The sequence below is a fragment of the Cucurbita pepo genome, chromosome LG15 (assembly GCF_002806865.2).
Source record: "Cucurbita pepo subsp. pepo cultivar mu-cu-16 chromosome LG15, ASM280686v2, whole genome shotgun sequence".
Classification (NCBI taxonomy): domain Eukaryota; kingdom Viridiplantae; phylum Streptophyta; class Magnoliopsida; order Cucurbitales; family Cucurbitaceae; genus Cucurbita; species Cucurbita pepo.
Genome location: NC_036652.1, coordinates 35,308 through 53,562, shown reverse-complemented (window position 1 = coordinate 53,562; position 18,255 = coordinate 35,308). Strand labels below are relative to the sequence as shown.

Below are 18,255 nucleotides of genomic sequence, written 5' to 3'. Positions count from 1 at the left end.
TCGTGCCCGGCGGGTCAGACCTAGGGTAGTCGTCATCAAGAAATTTGGAAAAACCACCTCCAAACCTCACGCCGATCCCCACAATACCCTCGACTCCTTCGTTAATGCCTCCTTGGCGTCGCCTGTTCATCCCAAACCTCAATTTCGCGGTCTTAATACCAACAGTCCCCTCCCCTCCCCTCCCCTCCCCTCCCCTGTAGCTTATGGAGTCCTCAAACAGCCTCCCCTTCGAGGTTCGACTACTTTTCTAGAGTCCTCAAACAAAGTACACCATTTGTTTGACATTTGAGTTGCTTTTGACTACACCTTCGAGGCTCACTACTTCTTTGTTTGACGTTTGAGAATTTTATTGAGATGGTTAAATTAAGGGCATGACTCTGATACCATGTTAGGAATCACAGATCTCCACAATAGTATGATATTGTCCAAGCTTTCATGGCTTTGCTTTGAGCTTCCCCAAAATGCCTCATATCAATGAAGATCTATTTTTTTACTTATAAATTTATGATCATCCTCTAAATTAGCCATTGTAGGACTTCCTTTCAACCATCGGAAAAGTAGTATTAGTTGGAAGTGGTAGTTGGTTGTAAACTATGTTGGAGAATCCCAACCACTATTCATTTGACATTAACCCGATACAGGTTGAAGCTGAGAGGGCACATGAAAGCAAGACATGCAAGGTGGGGGGAAGAACAGAGTAGAAAAGCTGGCAATTATGAGATGAGTTGTGTTGGGATTGCAGCAGCTGGTGAGGTCACACAAAGATATATTATATATATTGAAAATTGAAAATTGAAAAAGACAAATAATGATGGCATCTTCCACTAATGACCCTACAAAAAACTCCTTCGCCCAATAAAAACATTTCTATATTCTAAATTTCCACCTAACCTTAAATACTTAATTCTATCTCTTCCCTTTTCAAAGTTTATGGCTTTTCATGTCTTCCTTCCTTCCTCTAATGGCCATTCAATTTCATAATTCATTTCCCTGTGGGGCTCCACCTCCCTCCACCACACACACACACATATATATATATATTATATATATATATATATGTAATGCATCGGATTTGGATATGCCGGATTTTTAGTGACGTGGCGTTCCAGAAAAGCATACATGACCTTGTCTTCTTTCAATGCGAGATTGCATTGTTCTAAGCTGTCTTGTTTTGTTTCTCCATCATTATTTACAACCTCAATTATGAGCTTTTAATTTTCTTTCTTAATAATTTATATACAAATTTTAACTTTAGCACTGAAACGATCACAAATCTTAAAATAAGGCAAAAACTTCGTTGTCAGTGTTAGGATTGCACAACAATGCACACACTCTATCAAGATGAACACAAAGAACAAGATCACACACTCGATTAAGATGAACACAAAGAATATGATCACACACTCAATCAAGTGAACACAAAGAACAGTAGAGAGAAAATTGAAGGAGAAGGTTATATTGATGACGTATGAGAATACATAGAATGAGAAAAATACAACAACAAATGTATATATATGTCTATCCGATCTTTACGAAATATCTATCTGAAGAATGTGATGATTGGTTAGTAATTGGAAATTGGAGCAGTTGGGGTTGTGTTATTTATAATATAATATTATAAAATAAGAAGAAGAAAAAGATGAAAACGAGTGGCCCCAAAAGTGGAAGTCAACCATTTGTAGGAGTCACCGAGTCGGACTAAAATTGGGGTTTGTTATTAATTTCTGCACTCACACCAATGCCATACAGGTAAGCCCACTTGAATGTCACTCTGCAACTCTCACACTTTCCTACTCCTCTTCTAAAATGCTCAACTTCCTCAACCGGACCCTCCGCCGCCTCTGCTCCCGTCTCCGATGGCCTCGTGCCCGGCGGGTCAGACCTAGGGTAGTCGTCATCAAGAAATTTGGAAAAACCACCTCCAAACCTCACGCCGATCCCCACAATACCCTCGACTCCTTCGTTAATGCCTCCTTGGCGTCGCCTGTTCATCCCAAACCTCAATTTCGCGGTCTTAATACCAACAGACCTGTGCGGATTGCGACATTTAATGCCGCCTCCTTCTCCATGGCACCTGCTGTTCCGTACGCTGAAAAATCGAATTCCTCTGCCAAATTCCGACGGAGCTTGGATTCCAGTTTACGGACAAATTCCGTAAATGATCGCCCCAAAAGCATTTTGAAACAGTCTCCACTGCATCCGAATTCCGTGAATGGAGTTGTTGCTAATCATAACCTCCACACCCAACCGAAGTTCGTGAAACCCAAGCCGCGGGTTTCGATCAACCTGCCTGATAACGAGATATCCTTACTCCGAAATCGACAGGCGAGCTTTTCTGAGTACGAAATGGAGAAGGAGGATCCGTCCTCTTCAGGTAACGATGGGAATGGGATGCGGATCGCTAAGAGTCGGCCTCCACTGAGATCGATTGTAAGCATGCCTTCGGAGCGCGAAAAAGGGGAGAGTTACAGATGCAGTAGGACGGTCGTGGAGGTGCTTAGGGAGTTGGATGCTGACATATTGGCGTTGCAAGATGTGAAGGCGGTGGAAGAGAAAGGCATGAGACCGCTCTCGGACTTGGCAGATGCTTTGGGAATGAAGTACGTTTTTGCAGAGAGCTGGGCGCCGGAGTATGGAAATGCGGTCCTGTCGAGATGGCCCATCAAACGCTGGAAAGTCGAGAAGATTTTCGACCACACCGATTTCAGGTTAGCAGCTGTACACCACACTCAATAGTATTATACTATTCTTAAACTGAACCAAACCTTTTAGATTAATTTGTGTGTTCTTGCTCTGCTCCTCATTTCATAAACATGCTTTTGATTGATGACTATAGTAGACTAGATGGAGTCAAGACGATTGACTGCTTTTGTTTTCCTTTTAAACAATGAATTCATTTCCTTAAAAGGCAAAAACTAAGCTAAAAACTTAACTTATGGTCAATGTTAGATCTGTGAGGGAAGGCAGAGCCGTCCATTAAACAGTCGAGTATTGTTGGGAGGGAGTCCCACATTGACTAATTTAGGAATGATTATGGGTTTATAGGTAAGGAATACATCTCCATTGGTATGAGGTGGCCTTTTGAGGAAGCCCAAAGCAAAAACACGAGAGCTTATACTCAAAGTGGACAATATCATGCCAATGTGGAGAGTCGTAATTCCTAAACAAGATGAAAAAGTAGTAAATAGTTGATAAACTTTGTGAGAATGATGATGGAATTGGTTATTGGGTTGGGCGGTGGCAGGAATGTGTTAAAAGCGACCATTGATGTGGGAGAAGTAGGAGAAGTAAATGTGCAGTGTACCCATTTGGATCATCTGGACGAGAATTGGAGGATGAAACAGATAAAATCCATAATCCGATCGACCAACGACGAACCCCATATCTTATTAGGAGGCCTTAATTCTCTGGATCCCACGGATTACTCGCAGCAACGGTGGACGGACATCGTGAAGGTATCAATTGTTATTTTGAACTTTGTTTAGCTTAGTTGAGTATTGTTTATGGCATGCATCGCATGTTGGTTGGTTGGTTGGTTGGTTGATTGATTGATTGATTCTTCAGTATTACGAAGAGATAGGAAAGCCAACTCCGGAAGCTAAAGTCATTAAGTTCTTAAAGAGCAGTATGCATTATAGGGATGCAAAGGAGTTTGGAGGAGAATGCGAATCAGTGGTGATGATCGCCAAAGGCCAAAGTATGAAACTGAGTGATGAATATGAAAAAAAGATAGGACAATGAGAATGAAAGGTTTTTACTAATGGAATGTATGGCATTGGTTGGCAATGGCAGGTGTTCAAGGGACGTGCAAGTACGGGACACGAGTCGACTACATATTGGCCTCTCCCGACGCAGATTACGAGTTTGTTAAAGGATCCTACTCTGTCCTTTCCTCAAAAGGAACCTCCGATCATCACATTGTCAAGGTTGATTTCCTCAAACCTCCTCATTCTCAAGGTTGATTTCTTCAAACCTCCTCCTCGGCCTCGGCCCCAAACCCGTTCGCATTCCCTTTCCCCTTGGAAGAGATGGACACGAAATAACGATCAACACGCCCACGCCCACGCCCTTTGTCTCCTTTAATTTCTCAAACCTTTTCACTTATATTTACACACTCATTTGTATTACATTTAGGAATGGAACTCATATTCCTTTTAAGAACCCATGTACACCTTAATTTCAAACAAAAGTATTAGACACAAAAACTTCAAAACTACAATGAGATTTGAAGGAAGCTGATGTATTTACCAACACACAAGCTACAGTTACTACTGGAACTGCCTGGATTTCTAGTTAAAGTTCTAATGAAAGCTCAAAGTATATCGTTGTCATCAACAATCTACAGAATTACAGAAGAATAGTGTTGACTTCATATCTCTCTGCTATGCTCTTTTATTGATCCATGCATCATTATTAGTACATTTGACTTTGTATCTTTTTAAGAACCAGCCGAAGTATAATTCTATAAAGGTCGTCTTCCATATTTTGGCATAAGCAAACGGGCAATGTAGAAATGGATGACTAATAGTTTCTACGTTCCTTTTCCGTATGTTAGATCCCAGATCAGTTGGGGAAGAGAACGAAACATCCTTTTTTACAAGGGTGTGAAAGCCTCAAACGTTTTAAAAACATTGAGGGGAAATAACTGTAAGTTAAAGTCTCTTTTCAACTCTGTGAATGGTGTTTAAGCTGCCATTGGGCATGGACCACACAGAAAACTTTTACTTTCTTGGGGCTGTTGCCTTCTCAAACTAGAAAGCCGTCCGGAAGAGATGGGCCTTAATGGGAGATTTTGCTGAAAAAGCTCCAGAGGAGTCCAAACTCCAAACAAAGGAATATGCTGCTATGACCCATCAAAAACACCATGTTTGTAATTTGAAAAGGAAATTTCATGGGAATGGTCTGTCTAAAGTACCTGAAGAATAGCATAGGTTATAGGACCAACGACTGAAAAGTTATCTAGTTTCTAGATCTTTGTCCTTGTATATGTATAGTGTTTAGGGTTTAGGGTATAGTGTTCTTGACATTTCAAAACTATGTTGGATAATCTGTACTGTCGATCTGATCAATAGAGATCGAGTTCTTCTTGACACTAGAAATATATCTGACATTTTTTAATGTTCGATATTTTATATAATTTTACTTTGATGGGAAGTGATTGATATATGATGTAATTATTTATTATGAGTGGGAAGCAAAGAATGTATAAATGATTATTGCATTCGTAAGGCAACAGCAATTACCGCGCAATTGAGTACAACTTGATGCTTGATGATGCTCGAGTACAGCTTAATCCACTCTCATTCATTTCAAATCATTCCCCAAATAATTCTCAAATATACATATAATATATATAGCAATAATAATCTTAGAATAAACTTTTAAAATAATTAATCTATTAAATATTCAATAAAAAAATATTCCGAGGTTGATTGAATACAAAGTTTTAAAATAATTAATTTATTAAATATAAATTTAATAAAAAAAATTCAGAGGTTAATTGAATACAAAGTTGGAGTGCATAGACGTTAGATAATTTCTAAAGTTTATTAACTATATATATATATATATATAAATAAATAAATAAAATAAAATAAATAAGTAAAGTACATTTGTTTACAAAAATATAATTTGTCACTATCTTGATAATAATTTGATGTTTAGGAACAAGACAAAGAATTATGATGTCTTGGGAAAACACGAAACAAAGACATGAGAGTTTATACTAAAAGTAGACAACATCATACTATCGTGGAGAGTTGTGAACTCGCTATCTACGACTCGACTCATTTAAGCAAGTAAATAACACAACTAATATCAATAATTGAAATATATTTGTTTTAAGTAATATTATTTTGAAGTTAAAATCCAATTTTGGTCCATCAATTTAAAATTGAACGAACTGAGAAGCAGGAGAAACAGAAGAATATTTTTATTTTAGAAAAATGATGTAATGTGGCGAAAAGGAGCGTGTTTTAGGGCGATGGAGGAGAAAGTGTTGAGATATCTTTTCATGATTATTTGTGACGATTACTCCTTCCACAATCTTAGAACTCACGCTTTTGATTGGTGTGGATTCATTTTACACACCATACCATACGTCCAATTTTGGTTTGTTCTTCGGTAGCTTCCCGCGAAACACAACCTTCCATGGATTCACGCCGTTGGATTTCGCTCATTTCTATGTGGAGCGTTTCCATCTCTCATCTCTTTCCTTTCTTCTTGTTCTTCTTCTGAATGCCGTTGGATTCTTCTCTTCTGCTCTTGTTGTTGCAGAAGGGAGCGCTATTTTGCTTTTGTTTCGATCATGAAGGAGAATGTAGATTCGTCTTCACCCACTGGAATTCTTGAAGACTACTTCAGGAGCTCAGGATCCGAATCAACGTCTTCCGGGGACCCCAAACCGCCTTCCTTTTGGCGTGGAATGTTCAAATTATTGAGGTCAAAATCCACCAAGCCTGTAAGTAAATTGCATCCTCTTAATGTGCTTAAGCTCTCTAAAAAACTGAGCAACAGTATGAGAGAGAGTTTGCATCTTCACTTTCGGTTTGATTCCAACGTCGCCAATTTTAACTCGCCATGGAAGAATTTCACTCTGCCAGACCTCGAGGTTGCGACGAACTATTTTAGCCCTGGTTCGTGCAACCAATACATCCTCTTTTCCATATTTTGTGTCTATTTGCATTGGGTAAGCGTCTTCTTTTTTTTCTTTTTGGTGTAGAAAATCTGATTGGAAAGGGTGGTCATGCTGAGGTTTACAGGGGATGTTTGAAGAACGGACAAGATGTGGCCATAAAAAGACTGACGAGAGGAAAATTTGATGAGAATACTGCTGATTTCTTGCTTGAACTTGGAATCATGGCCCATGTCAACCATCCCAATACTGCTAAGTTAATTGGCTATGGAATCGAGGGTGGAATGCATTTAGTTCTCCAATTCTTTCCTCAGGGGAGTTTAGCTTCTTGGCTTCATGGTTAGTCCTTATGTATGGTTATATATTGTTAGGAATTAGGTTAGGAATCAGGACTCTCCCCACTGAAATGATATTGTTCACTTTTGAGCACTTTTCTTTGGACTTCTCCAAAAGACCTCATACCAATGGAGATGTATTCCTTATTTATAAACTCATGATTAGGGACTCCCTCCCAACAATCCTCCCCTCGAACAAAGTACAATATAGAGTCTCCTCGGAGGCCTATGTAGCCCTTGAACATCCTCCCCTTAATCGAGGCTTGACTCCTTCCTCTAGAGCCCTCAAACAAAGTACACCCTTTGTTCGATACTTGAGTCACTTTTGACTACACCTTTGAGGCTAGCAACTTCTTTGTTCGGCACTTGAGGGCTCTATTTATATGGCTGAGTTAAAGGCATGACTCTGATACTATGTTAGGAATCAGGACTCTTTACAAGGGTATGTATGGTCCACTTTGAGCATAAGCTCTCATTGCTTTGCTTTCTCAAAAGGTCTCATACCAATAGAGATGTATTCCTTACTTATAAACCCACTCTCACTAGGTCTATCACTAGGTTGGGACTTTCCTCCCAACAATCCTCCATTGCTAAATGGCATAATTCCTTTTCATAAGTTTAAACCTATGCATTCTGCAGGTTCGAAGGAGAAGCTGGAATGGAAAATTCGGTACAAAATAGCCAATGGAACCGCTAAGGGGTTAAGATATCTCCATGAAGGATGTCAAAGAAGAATTATCCACAGAGATATTAAGGCCGCTAACATTTTGCTCACTGAAGATTTTGAGCCTCAGGTAATTCTCTTTTGACCTTCGTGAAGATATTAGTCGTTCATTCAGTGCTCCTCACATGGAATGCAGAAGAAGTTCAATGTTTAGTGTTCATTTTTGTTGGTTCTGTTGAGTATTCACTTTATAATTATGAGATAAAAACACAATCCGTAGAAATTTGTTCAACAGATTTGTGATTTCGGGCTCGCAAAGTGGCTACCGAAGCAATGGACTCATCATATAGTATCAAAATTTGAAGGCACATTTGGGTTGGTGAATTGTCATTCGCTTGTTTACTAGTTGTTCATATATATAAGAGTACACATATCAACTCTGATTCCTCCCCGTCCTACTTTTGTAGCTACTTACCTCCGGAGTATTTATCACATGGTATAGTAGATGAGAAAACTGATGTTTTTGCATTTGGCGTGCTCCTATTGGAGCTAGTTACTGGACGCCGAGCTCTCGATTACTCTCAGCAAAGCCTCGTTTTGTGGGTGAGTTTTTATCCTTGCCCCTATAGTACTCGCTTATGCGGGAGGGTTCCAAAGTTTGATTCAATCGTCTCAACGGATTGTTGGGATATAGAGTCTGCTGCCTATTTATAGCTTGTTAAAGCTATATATATATAGTAAACTAACAAGCTATATTATATATATATATAGTAAACTGAAACCATATATATAACTCCTTAGGCAGTGCATTGAAAATGTACTTTTTCCGATTTTTGCATTCTCTTCTACTTATATCTCGGAAGTCATCAATATAAACCTTTAGTCAATATTCTCTCTCCTATTCTTTGTGTTCATCTAGATCGAGTTTGTGCGTTGTTGTGCGATCCTAACACGGAGGGCTACTGTTTAATTAAGATTTGTCTACCTTGATCAGGCAAAGCCGTTGCTGAAGAAGAACAACGTGAGAGAACTTGTTGATCCTTTCATAACAAACTATAATTCACGGCAGATGAATCTTGTGCTTCTTGCTGCTTCTTTATGCATACAGCAGTCCTCAATTCGGAGACCTTGTATGAGTCAGGCATGTTCTTGTCTTTATTATTTCTTCAATTCAAAACCATCGTATTTAACAACTGCCTTTGTCCTGCCCGTCAAATGTTATGTCATGTTGCTGTTACTTTGCTCTTTTTTTATACCAGAAACGGTTAGGAATCACGACTCTCCACAGTGGTATGATATTGTCCACTTTGAGCATAAGCTCTCGTAGCTTTGTTTTTGTGCTTCCCCAAAAGGCCTCATGCCAGTGGAGACGTATTCCTTAGTTATAAATCCATGATCATTTCCTAAATTAATCAATGTGGAACTCCCTCCCAACAATCATCAACACAAACGTGATGGTGCACGGGAATTTGAGCCTCCGACCTCAAGGAGAGGAGTACATGTCATGTCATATACTATGAGTATAGCTCATGTTGGAAGTGTTAGTAAAACTAATGGCCGTTGATTAAAGAGGTTGGAAATGGATATGGTTTAATTGTGATGTTTGACATAAAGAGAGCATGGACTCCAAACATGTGATATGCAGGTTGTTCAGATCTTGAGTGGAGACCTGAGCTGCATGAGAGGGACCAGAAAGATCCAAATACCTTTCCTTCGAAGAGCTTTTCGTGAAGAGTTAATTAGAGCAGAACAGCCAAGACTGAGGGATGTTCTTATGGAACGTTTGTAGGTGGCTGGTTTCATGGAAAGTGAAACACAGAGCAGGGCATTGTTGGAAACTAAGTTGCTAGGTATATATTGTTCTCTTCAATGTTTTAATTGTTTTTCCTTAGTTTAGTTCTTAAAACAAGTTTAAATTCATGAAGTTTTTGTATGTTCCAAGTTTTGTTAGTGTTCATGAAGTTCATAAGTTTGGAGGAGGAAGGGTTGGTAGGATTATGGATGCCTTTTCCATTACCAACCCTACAACCAATGCCTTTTTGCAGTAAATTTCTTCCCCATAGCAAAACCTTTCCAAATGAACCATCCATTATTTCCAAGAATATGTTAATGTTGGGTGTTAGAAAACATATAGCTACTAGCTACCCTCCCAAAGGAAGGAAAAAACAGACCGTGTAATTAATGCTAAAAAAGTTATGTTTTATTGGGTAACTCGGTTACTTTATTTCGTGAGACAGCATTACCCCCTCCCCAAGGGCATATTACCTTTCTTATCCTTTCCGTTTCGGTTAGAATCTTATATTGATGACTTCAAATATGTACCGTAATAGAAAATACAGAACAGAAAGTATATCTTTGCACATTCTATCTTCTCCAAAAATATATCACCTCCTCCCGTTGACCTGCGAGTGAAATGACATTGATCTTTGAGCTTGAGCTTCCACTAATCCATGGTCATAGTATCCGATTTCATCCTAGACAAGAGTTCATGAAAATCTTTTTAGTTTAGATAATCTTCAATCTGCATCTTCTAGAAATCGAAATCGGATCTATCAAACTTCTCAATTCCAATCTTTGAGTTTTCTTTCTTCACAGATCATCTTTTAACTCTAATACCAAGTCACACATTCAACAAATAAAGTATATTCTTGAAAAGTTGTACCGGTTCTTCATACTATTTATGGATTGGTGGAAGTGTAAAGGCGTTGAACAAATTCACCTCCAAATCAGGATTAGCCTGTGTTTTTGTATCCCACTAAATATTAAATGCATGGCGGCAGCTTGGTGGAATCAGATCATGCATAAGCATAAATAAATACATACATAAATAGGGCGAAGGATGGCGGAGCTGCATGAAAGTGACTTGACATTGCCCTTTACTCTTCTGTGTGCCCTTCGCAATAGTTTCCCATACCCACCCCAATCTCATCCAACCCTAACTAACTTAATTTCCTTATGGATTCGGCATCCCCATTTTTCTCTGTTTCCAACCCTTTGGATTCACACAATATACCATTTTTCCCTTTTCTTCTTTACCCTTTCTTTAATTATTTAATTATTGCACCCATCATGGTATATAACACAAACCAATTCATGTTAGTAATCAGGGATCTCCACAATTGTATGATATTGTCTACTACCTCCCATCGAACAAATTACACTATAGAGCCTCCCCGAGGCTTATGAAACCCTCGAACAGTCTCCCCTTAATCGAGGCTCGACTCCTTTTTTGGAGTCTTCGAACAAAGTATACCATTTGTTCAACACTTTAGTCACTTTTAACTACACCTTCAAGGCTCATAATTCTTTGTTCGACATTTGAGGATTCTATTGACATAGCTAAGTTAAGGGCATGACTTTGATACCATGTTAGGAATAACGACTCTCCACAATGGCATAAGCTCTCTTGCTTTGGGCTTTCCCAACATGCCTCGTATCAGTGAATATATATTCTTTACTGGTTTCCTAAATTAGCTAACGTGGGACTCCCTCCCATCAATCCTCAATAATTCCTTAGCTTTTCAGTCCTTTTAGATCTTTGTCAAAACCAAGCCGATCATATTTTGTGAATCAACGTGTAATATTTATTAGATTATATTGGGAGTAAAAAGGGTAGAAATGGAATCCATAAATTAGCAGTATATGGATGGACTTTTTAGAAGGGTTTGAAATTCGTTCGCTTTGAAATTCCCAATATTCTTCCTTTGTGTTGAAGCAACCAAGCTTTGAAATCCGGTAACATGTGTAGTGTAAGTTTGAAGAAAGTAAAAAAGTGGTTTCTTTCACTCCGACCCCATTCCTTCCTATTGCTTTATTGCATCTCATTACCAATGCTTATATAGCTTATACACCACAACTTCTCTTCTCTATATAATCAACATTATGTTTATCTCTCCCATGCATCAAAATTAATTATTTTATTACAATACCTATTCATTCCGTTATCATTCCGTTACAAGCTTCTAATTTACAATATGCAACACCATAACCTTTAGAGCCCTTGAATAGCCTCCCTTTAATCGAGTCTCGACTCCTTTTTCTAGAACCTTCGAACAAAATACACTCTTTATTTGACACTTGAGTTACTTTTGACTACACATTCGAGACCTACAACTTCTTTATTCGCCATTTGAAAGTTCTATTCTCATGGCTAAGTTAAGGCATAAGTCTGATAGTATGTTAGGAATCAAAACTCTCCCTTAACTTTGTTAACAATCCTCTAACATCTCACCGATAGAAATAGGGGTGAATTTTTATGTAGTGCGGCGGCCTACAGTTGGCATGTTAGGGAAGGGGACCCAACAAACCCCATGGTCACATGATCCCCGTCTCACACACCACCACTTCAGCACTTCCCTTCTTAGGGAACCCATTTCCACGTACTCAAAAACAACACCAAACAAGGCGTATTCAACACTATACAACTACTTATTCTATAAATAAATGAATAAATAAATAAATAAAATTCCCAAACTGCCCTCCCTTCTTCTCCCCTGCAATCATGACCCATATTCTCCTTCTTCTCCAACAAGCCCCTGAGTCATAATAATAAAATAGAACAGAGACAACCATTAGATAAAGTGCATGGTTGTGTGCTGCTGCGGCTGCTTGCTTGCCCCAAGCAGCAGTCAAGACAACACCAGCTTCGCTTCTCCCTCAAGCCAAATCCACTTCAAATCTTGGTTGCTCATATGCAGTTCCGCCATTAAAACCTTCACAGGTGATTTCCCTTCTTCTCACTTCTCACGGAAAAGCAATCCCTCCTTTCCAAAACCCACTACATAAATAAATCCACCCATTTCCTGACTCTTCTTCCCATTCAATCCCAAATGGCCAACTCCCACAGAGCTCCCCTTCTATGTTCTTTCATGCTTTTCTGTATGCTGCATTGTAATTTCAACTTCCACGCATCCGCAATGCTGGATCCGCTCGACTTCTTAGCGCTCCAATCCATCAAGAAGGCTTTGAAAGACATGCCAGGCTCTAATTTCTTCGCCTCCTGGGATTTCACTTCCGATCCCTGTAATTTCGCCGGCGTTTCCTGCCAATCCAACCACGTCGTAACCCTAAATCTCGGAGACCCCAGGGCTGGTTCGCCTGGTCTAATCGGTCGGTTAGACCTCTCAATCGGTAAGCTCTATGCGTTAACCGAGTTCTCCGTGGTTCCTGGTCGGATCTACGGCTCTCTTCCCGCAACACTCTCCCAATTGAGGAACCTGCGTTTTCTCGCCGTCAGCCGTAACCTAATCTCCGGTCAAATCCCTGCCGGTCTCGGCAGCCTCCGCAAGCTTAGAACGCTGGACCTTAGCTACAATCAACTGACCGGACAAATCCCTCGCCCTATCGGAACGCTACCGGCATTGTCCAACCTCATTCTCTGCCACAACCGTCTCACCGGCCCCCTTCCTTTCTTCCTCTCCCGAACCCTAACTCGTCTCGACTTGAAGCATAACGCGCTCTCCGGTTGGCTCGGTGCAAACTCCCTCCCTCCTTCCCTCCAATATCTCTCCCTCTCTTGGAACCGTCTCAGTGGTCCCGTAGACCGCCTCCTGATCCGGCTCGATCAGTTGAACTATCTCGACCTGAGTTTGAACCAGTTCACCGGGAAAATCCCCGGCCGCCTATTTACATTCCCGATCACCTCCCTCCAGTTGCAACGGAACCTCTTCTCCGGGCATGTGGAGCCGGTGAGTCGTGTTTCAATCACCACCGTGGATCTGAGTTACAACAAGCTATCCGGGCCGATATCGCCGTTCTTGTCTAGCGTACAGAATGTGTACCTGAATAACAACGAGTTCAGTGGTCGGGTACCGGCTTGCTTCGTGCAACGCCTTCTCTCGGCGAGTATACAGATACTGTATTTACAGCATAATTATCTGACGGGAATAGAGATGAATCCGACGGCTGAGATTCCTTTGAGTAGTTCGCTGTGCTTGCAATACAACTGTATGGTGCCACCCGTACAGACCCCATGCCCGTTGAAGGCTGGAAAGCAGAAGACCAGGCCTCGACAGCAGTGTAACCAGTGGAGAGGCTAGTCCGTCCTCACACGTGTCGTCCAACCAATNTTTTTTTTTTTTTTTTTTTTTTTTTTTTTTTTTTTTTTTTTTTTTTTTTTTTTTTTTTTTTTTTTTTTTTTTGTGGTCCTTGTGGGTCCCAGATGGATGAAATAGTATAAAAATAATCCCAACATATTTGTAATATTAATATCGTTACATGTGAGCCCAAAAAGTCCCAAATCAGTAATGCAGGCTTCTCCTTCTACTCTGATTCGGAACTCATTACTTCATAATGTTGGTCTTTAGCTGCTTAAATCCATTATAAGTTTGAACATGTCGAGTACCATTCAAGGTGAATTCGTGGTGGAGATTCATGATAGTACGCTTATACTGACATATTGGGAGGGAGTCCCACATTGACTAATTTAAAGAATGGTCGGAATACATCTCTATTGGTATAAGACCTTTTGGGTAAGTCCAAAGCAAAGCCATGAGAGCATAAGCTCAAAGTAGACAATATCACACCATTGTAGAGAGTCTTAGTTTCTAATATGGTATAAAAGTCATGCCATTAACTTAGTCATGTCAATAGAATACTCAAATGTCGAACATAGAAGTTGTGAGCCTCGAATGTGTAATCAAAAGTGGATCGAGTATCAAACGAAGGTGGCTCCCTTAGCTTAGCCATGTCAATAGGAATCTTCACTCAAGTGTCAAACAAAAAGTGTAGTTTGTTTGAGGACTCCAGAGAAGGAGTCGAGTTTTGATTAAGGGGAGGTTGTTCAAGGACTCCATAGGCCGAGGCTCTATAGTGTACTTTGTTGGAGGATAAGTACGAGGCATTTTGGGGAAGCCCAAAGCAAAGGTAGGTGAGGTTATGCTCAAAGTTGACAATATCATACTATTGTGGAGGTTCGTAATCACTAGAAAGATAATGAAAAAAGATTTAGGGACGAAGGTTGGAGAATCTGACATCCACTAAATAACGAAAAGAAGCCATAAAAGAGTATATGGAAACAGAATGCAAATGAGGTTAGGCGTGGGTGAGGTTTGATTTGACTGTTTGGGGTGCACATGGTAGCCGGTGGTACCCATATTTTATAATATTTATTTATTCTTTTGCTCTAAATAAAGGTCCCATTTTGTCTGGAGTGGTCGATTTTTAACGGTTTGGCCCAGACCTATTGGAATTAGGTTCCCATGTTTTGCGAGTTTTGTCAAACTCTCTCACCCTTATTATTTTTATTAAATATTAAATTATATACTTAAATATGTGCTCCCTTGTATTTATAATATTTCAAACTTCCCTCATTCTATGAGCGGTAATTTTACGAGACTATTTCACCGTCTCGAACACGATGTCTCTAATTCGTCGATTTCTTTCTCTTTTGAGTGAGCTCGAGCTTATTACGATTAGGTTGTTACTTAGTTGACTTGTGCATAACATTGGGTCGAATTTTCGATTCATGCATATTTTGTTCTCATGCTCTAGACTTTGTAAAACACGAGTTTGTTATGATCGCATAACAGCGCACATACTCGATCAAGAAGGAATATTGACTAAATGATTTGTATTGATGATTTCAGTATGTACAACGGAGAATAGAGAGAAGATACATGACTTCAAGTATGTATACGAGGAGAATAAAAGTACATTTTGGAAACACTGCTTCATGGGTATATACATGGTTTGAGTTTAACAAATATAACCCCTACAAAATATCTATTCTATATATCTCTACAATATCCTACAAAATATCTACCTTATATATCTCTACTGCTCTCTACCAATATTTTATTATAAATAGTCATCAGGCTTCACGTTACAACAAAGTTTTTTTTTAGTGGTTATGACAATTACATCTTCACGATTGGCTCCAATTTATTTCAATGGTTGAATGAGTAAGCTGAAAGTTTATTTTTAAGATTAAGGGTACATTACTATATCGTACCATTAAGCTTCGAGAAAATTAAAAAAAAAAAAAAAAAAAAAAAGAGAAGAAGAAGAAAAAGGAAATTAGAAAGTGAAGGAAAATCAAGTAGACGGCTGAGAAATAAGTAAAATCTCACGTTAGTTGGAGGAGGAACGAAATATTTTTTATAACTCGATTTTGATAATCCGAGAGTTCAAAAATGTATTACTAAACGAGTAACAAAAATAAAAGAATGTAAATAAAATGCGTTAATTTTTGTTCAAAAGATAAATATGTATGGTCGTGACTTAACAGTAATTTTTTTTTGTTAAAGTTTAAATAATCCATATATATATATATATATATTAAATATATTTTTGATTATTAATTATAAAATATTAATATAAAATGGTTGAGAAATTTATTTTATACCAAATTAAAAAATTTATTAAAGTGAAAAAAAGAAGAAAAAAAAGAAAAAAAGAAAGTCGTGGTAGACTCATTTCCAAATTCAAAGTTGGAAGTCAAAGATGTGTATGTCCCCGCAGGAACCCGGTTTGACTTGATTACAGAAACCGAAAGAAGCAGATTATAGAACGAGGTTCCGGAGCCTGGCTCGGGTCCCAGCATTGGATTCCAGGTTTCTCATATATTTTCTTCAAATTGGCACCCACCCTCCATCCCATCATGTGTAGTTGAGTTCCGTTTGTTAGATCTGAACCTTCTCTTCGGGGGCGCCCTGGTTATACATGGGTTCCAAGCCGTGGCTACACCCGGCTCCCTCGTATCGGCCACTCGAGACATACTGGGACACCGACGACGACGCTCCTGGTCCTCGATGCGGCCACACCCTCACTGCCGTCGCTGCCACTAAATCCTTCGGCCCCCGACTCATTCTCTTTGGCGGCGCCACTGCCATCGAGGGCGGAGCCTCCTCTGCTGCTCCTGGAATCAGTAAATTGCCTTCCAATTTTTCTACAATTGTTGTCACTATATTATTTCTTTTCGAAGAGTTTATGGAATTAGAAATCTGGTCGATTGTAATTCCATGAGTTTACAGCTATGCGCTTTACTTCTGAATTCTTAGATTAGGTTTGTGATAATTTTGTTGCATTCATGAAGGATTGGCGGGTGTGACCAATTCTGTGCACTCCTATGACGTTCTCACTAGGAAATGGACCAGGTATTATCTTTACAAACATACACACACACACACACACACGTAACCAAGTTTCTTCTATTTGTGAAGTTGAGTTGGATGTGCTTACTATTATTGCTTGGATGTTTGGATGTTTGGATATTAGAATCAGACCTGCTGGTGAGCCACCATCACCAAGGGCTGCACATGCTGCAGCCGCAGTGGGTACCATGGTTGTTTTCCAGGTGATTGGACAAGAAAAGTTCGCAAGAATTGAAAATTTTGGAGGTTTCCTTGTATGGTTGCTCAAGCTGGTACTTGTGTGAACTGAATTTATATTTTTTTGGTTAGGGTGGCATTGGTCCGGCTGGGCATTCCACAGATGATCTCTATGTGCTTGATTTAACAAATGATAAATTCAAGTGGCACAGGTAAAATTGAGTCCTTATCTCTGTACTTAAGATGTGGGAAATTCTTGGAACTTATATCAAAATGGGAATATAGGGTGGTGGTACAAGGACAGGGACCTGGACCTCGCTATGGCCATGTGATGGACTTGGTTGCTCAAAGATATCTGGTTTCTGTGAGTGGTAATGATGGTACGTGCAAGTGAACACTTGTTTTATATGCTTATTCTTCTATTCTTTTGTTGGATTAGTTTAATTTAAAAAACGAGCAAATCTCGATCTATCTACATTTTAATGAGGAACCAACTTTTGTTGGACCACAAGAGAGACACGTTCTAAACAAAAAGGCACAAAAACCGTTTTACATATTATGTTTTTGGGCATCAGTAACAAAGTATGATATGTTAAAGAGAGAAAAAGGAGAAATAGCCTAAAGACCTTAGAGACAAAAGACTTGTCGGGTGATGCACATCTGTAACAGACCTGTAAGCAAGGTTGACCTTTTCAAGTTGAGCACAACATCTTTGTGTAATTCGACGATGTGCTCCACCATCTCCTTTGCTTCACTCCTAAAATCCACTGAAGAAGGAAGGTTAGCAAGATCTACCATTAGTTGTGGTGGGTTAATTCAGGCAATCTATAATGGTCACTTCCTTGTAGATTTGTTCTTCATATGGTTGAATTCAAATTCAGCTTCGGCTAACAAAATGTCNGGCCAGGTGGATTGAATCCAATCCCATCCATTGCTCTTTTTCCTTCTCTCCACGAAATCACAGACGGAAGTAAGAAAGAAGAACGCTACTCATCAACGAATTCCGGCAAAATAGAAGATCCAACTACATCAACAACCGGGGGGAAATTCACAGGTCCTACCTAATTCAATGATTAGAATAATGGAGAAGGGAGAGATCTTCAAAAAAAACCTATACTACCACTTCCCCTTATGAGAGATTTCCAAAAGGTGAGATTGACCTATCTGAGTAATAAGAAAAAGGGGGGTGCGCCCCATAATAAGGGTGAGCGCTCGAAGAATGTAACGTCTTGAAATTCGTTACGAGCGATATTTGGGTCTTTCTGTTTGAGCCGGCCGGACGAGATGAAATTCTCATAGACGGTTCTCAGAGGGGGGTCTCCTTGGGTTCCCTATCTCAATAAAGTGTATGAT

General features: G+C 39.5%; 4 protein-coding genes across 7 annotated transcripts in view; all 4 read left to right on the top strand.

Annotated features, from left to right (window-relative positions):
* The first annotated feature begins 1,570 nt into the window (after positions 1 to 1,570).
* LOC111811442 lies at positions 1,571 to 4,351 on the top strand. The gene is made up of 4 exons (XM_023698293.1): positions 1,571 to 2,708; positions 3,245 to 3,455; positions 3,565 to 3,697; positions 3,793 to 4,351. The coding sequence occupies exons 1-4, from the start codon at positions 1,807 to 1,809 to the stop codon at positions 3,960 to 3,962; spliced, it is 1,416 nt and encodes a 471-aa protein (XP_023554061.1). The 5' UTR covers positions 1,571 to 1,806; the 3' UTR covers positions 3,963 to 4,351.
* Positions 4,352 to 5,894: 1,543 nt separating this feature from the next.
* On the top strand, positions 5,895 to 9,836 carry LOC111811440 (receptor-like cytosolic serine/threonine-protein kinase RBK2). 4 transcript variants are annotated; one of them, XM_023698290.1, is made up of 7 exons: positions 5,897 to 6,635; positions 6,722 to 6,973; positions 7,609 to 7,763; positions 7,914 to 8,008; positions 8,101 to 8,236; positions 8,628 to 8,774; positions 9,279 to 9,836. In XM_023698290.1, the coding sequence occupies exons 1-7, from the start codon at positions 6,308 to 6,310 to the stop codon at positions 9,420 to 9,422; spliced, it is 1,257 nt and encodes a 418-aa protein (XP_023554058.1). In that variant the 5' UTR covers positions 5,897 to 6,307; the 3' UTR covers positions 9,423 to 9,836. The 4 variants fall into 4 exon arrangements, with proteins under 4 accessions (XP_023554056.1, XP_023554057.1, XP_023554058.1 ...); XM_023698291.1 differs by having other exon boundaries at positions 5,898 to 6,635; positions 7,929 to 8,008; XM_023698288.1 differs by having other exon boundaries at positions 5,895 to 6,635; positions 8,628 to 9,421.
* Positions 9,837 to 12,120: 2,284 nt separating this feature from the next.
* LOC111811441 (probable leucine-rich repeat receptor-like protein kinase IMK3) lies at positions 12,121 to 13,966 on the top strand. The gene has a single exon (XM_023698292.1). The coding sequence runs from the start codon at positions 12,463 to 12,465 to the stop codon at positions 13,669 to 13,671; it is 1,209 nt and encodes a 402-aa protein (XP_023554060.1). The 5' UTR covers positions 12,121 to 12,462; the 3' UTR covers positions 13,672 to 13,966.
* A 2,169-nt stretch (positions 13,967 to 16,135) lies between these two features.
* The window catches only part of LOC111811438 (serine/threonine-protein phosphatase BSL1-like), a 12,804-nt gene continuing 10,684 nt past the window's right edge, over positions 16,136 to 18,255 (top strand). The window contains exons 1-5 of the mRNA XM_023698285.1: positions 16,136 to 16,499; positions 16,668 to 16,728; positions 16,850 to 16,928; positions 17,035 to 17,114; positions 17,188 to 17,282. Coding sequence (XP_023554053.1) covers positions 16,295 to 16,499; positions 16,668 to 16,728; positions 16,850 to 16,928; positions 17,035 to 17,114; positions 17,188 to 17,282 — 520 coding nt within the window. The 5' untranslated portion in view covers positions 16,136 to 16,294. The remainder of the gene's footprint in view (positions 16,500 to 16,667; positions 16,729 to 16,849; positions 16,929 to 17,034; positions 17,115 to 17,187; positions 17,283 to 18,255) is intronic.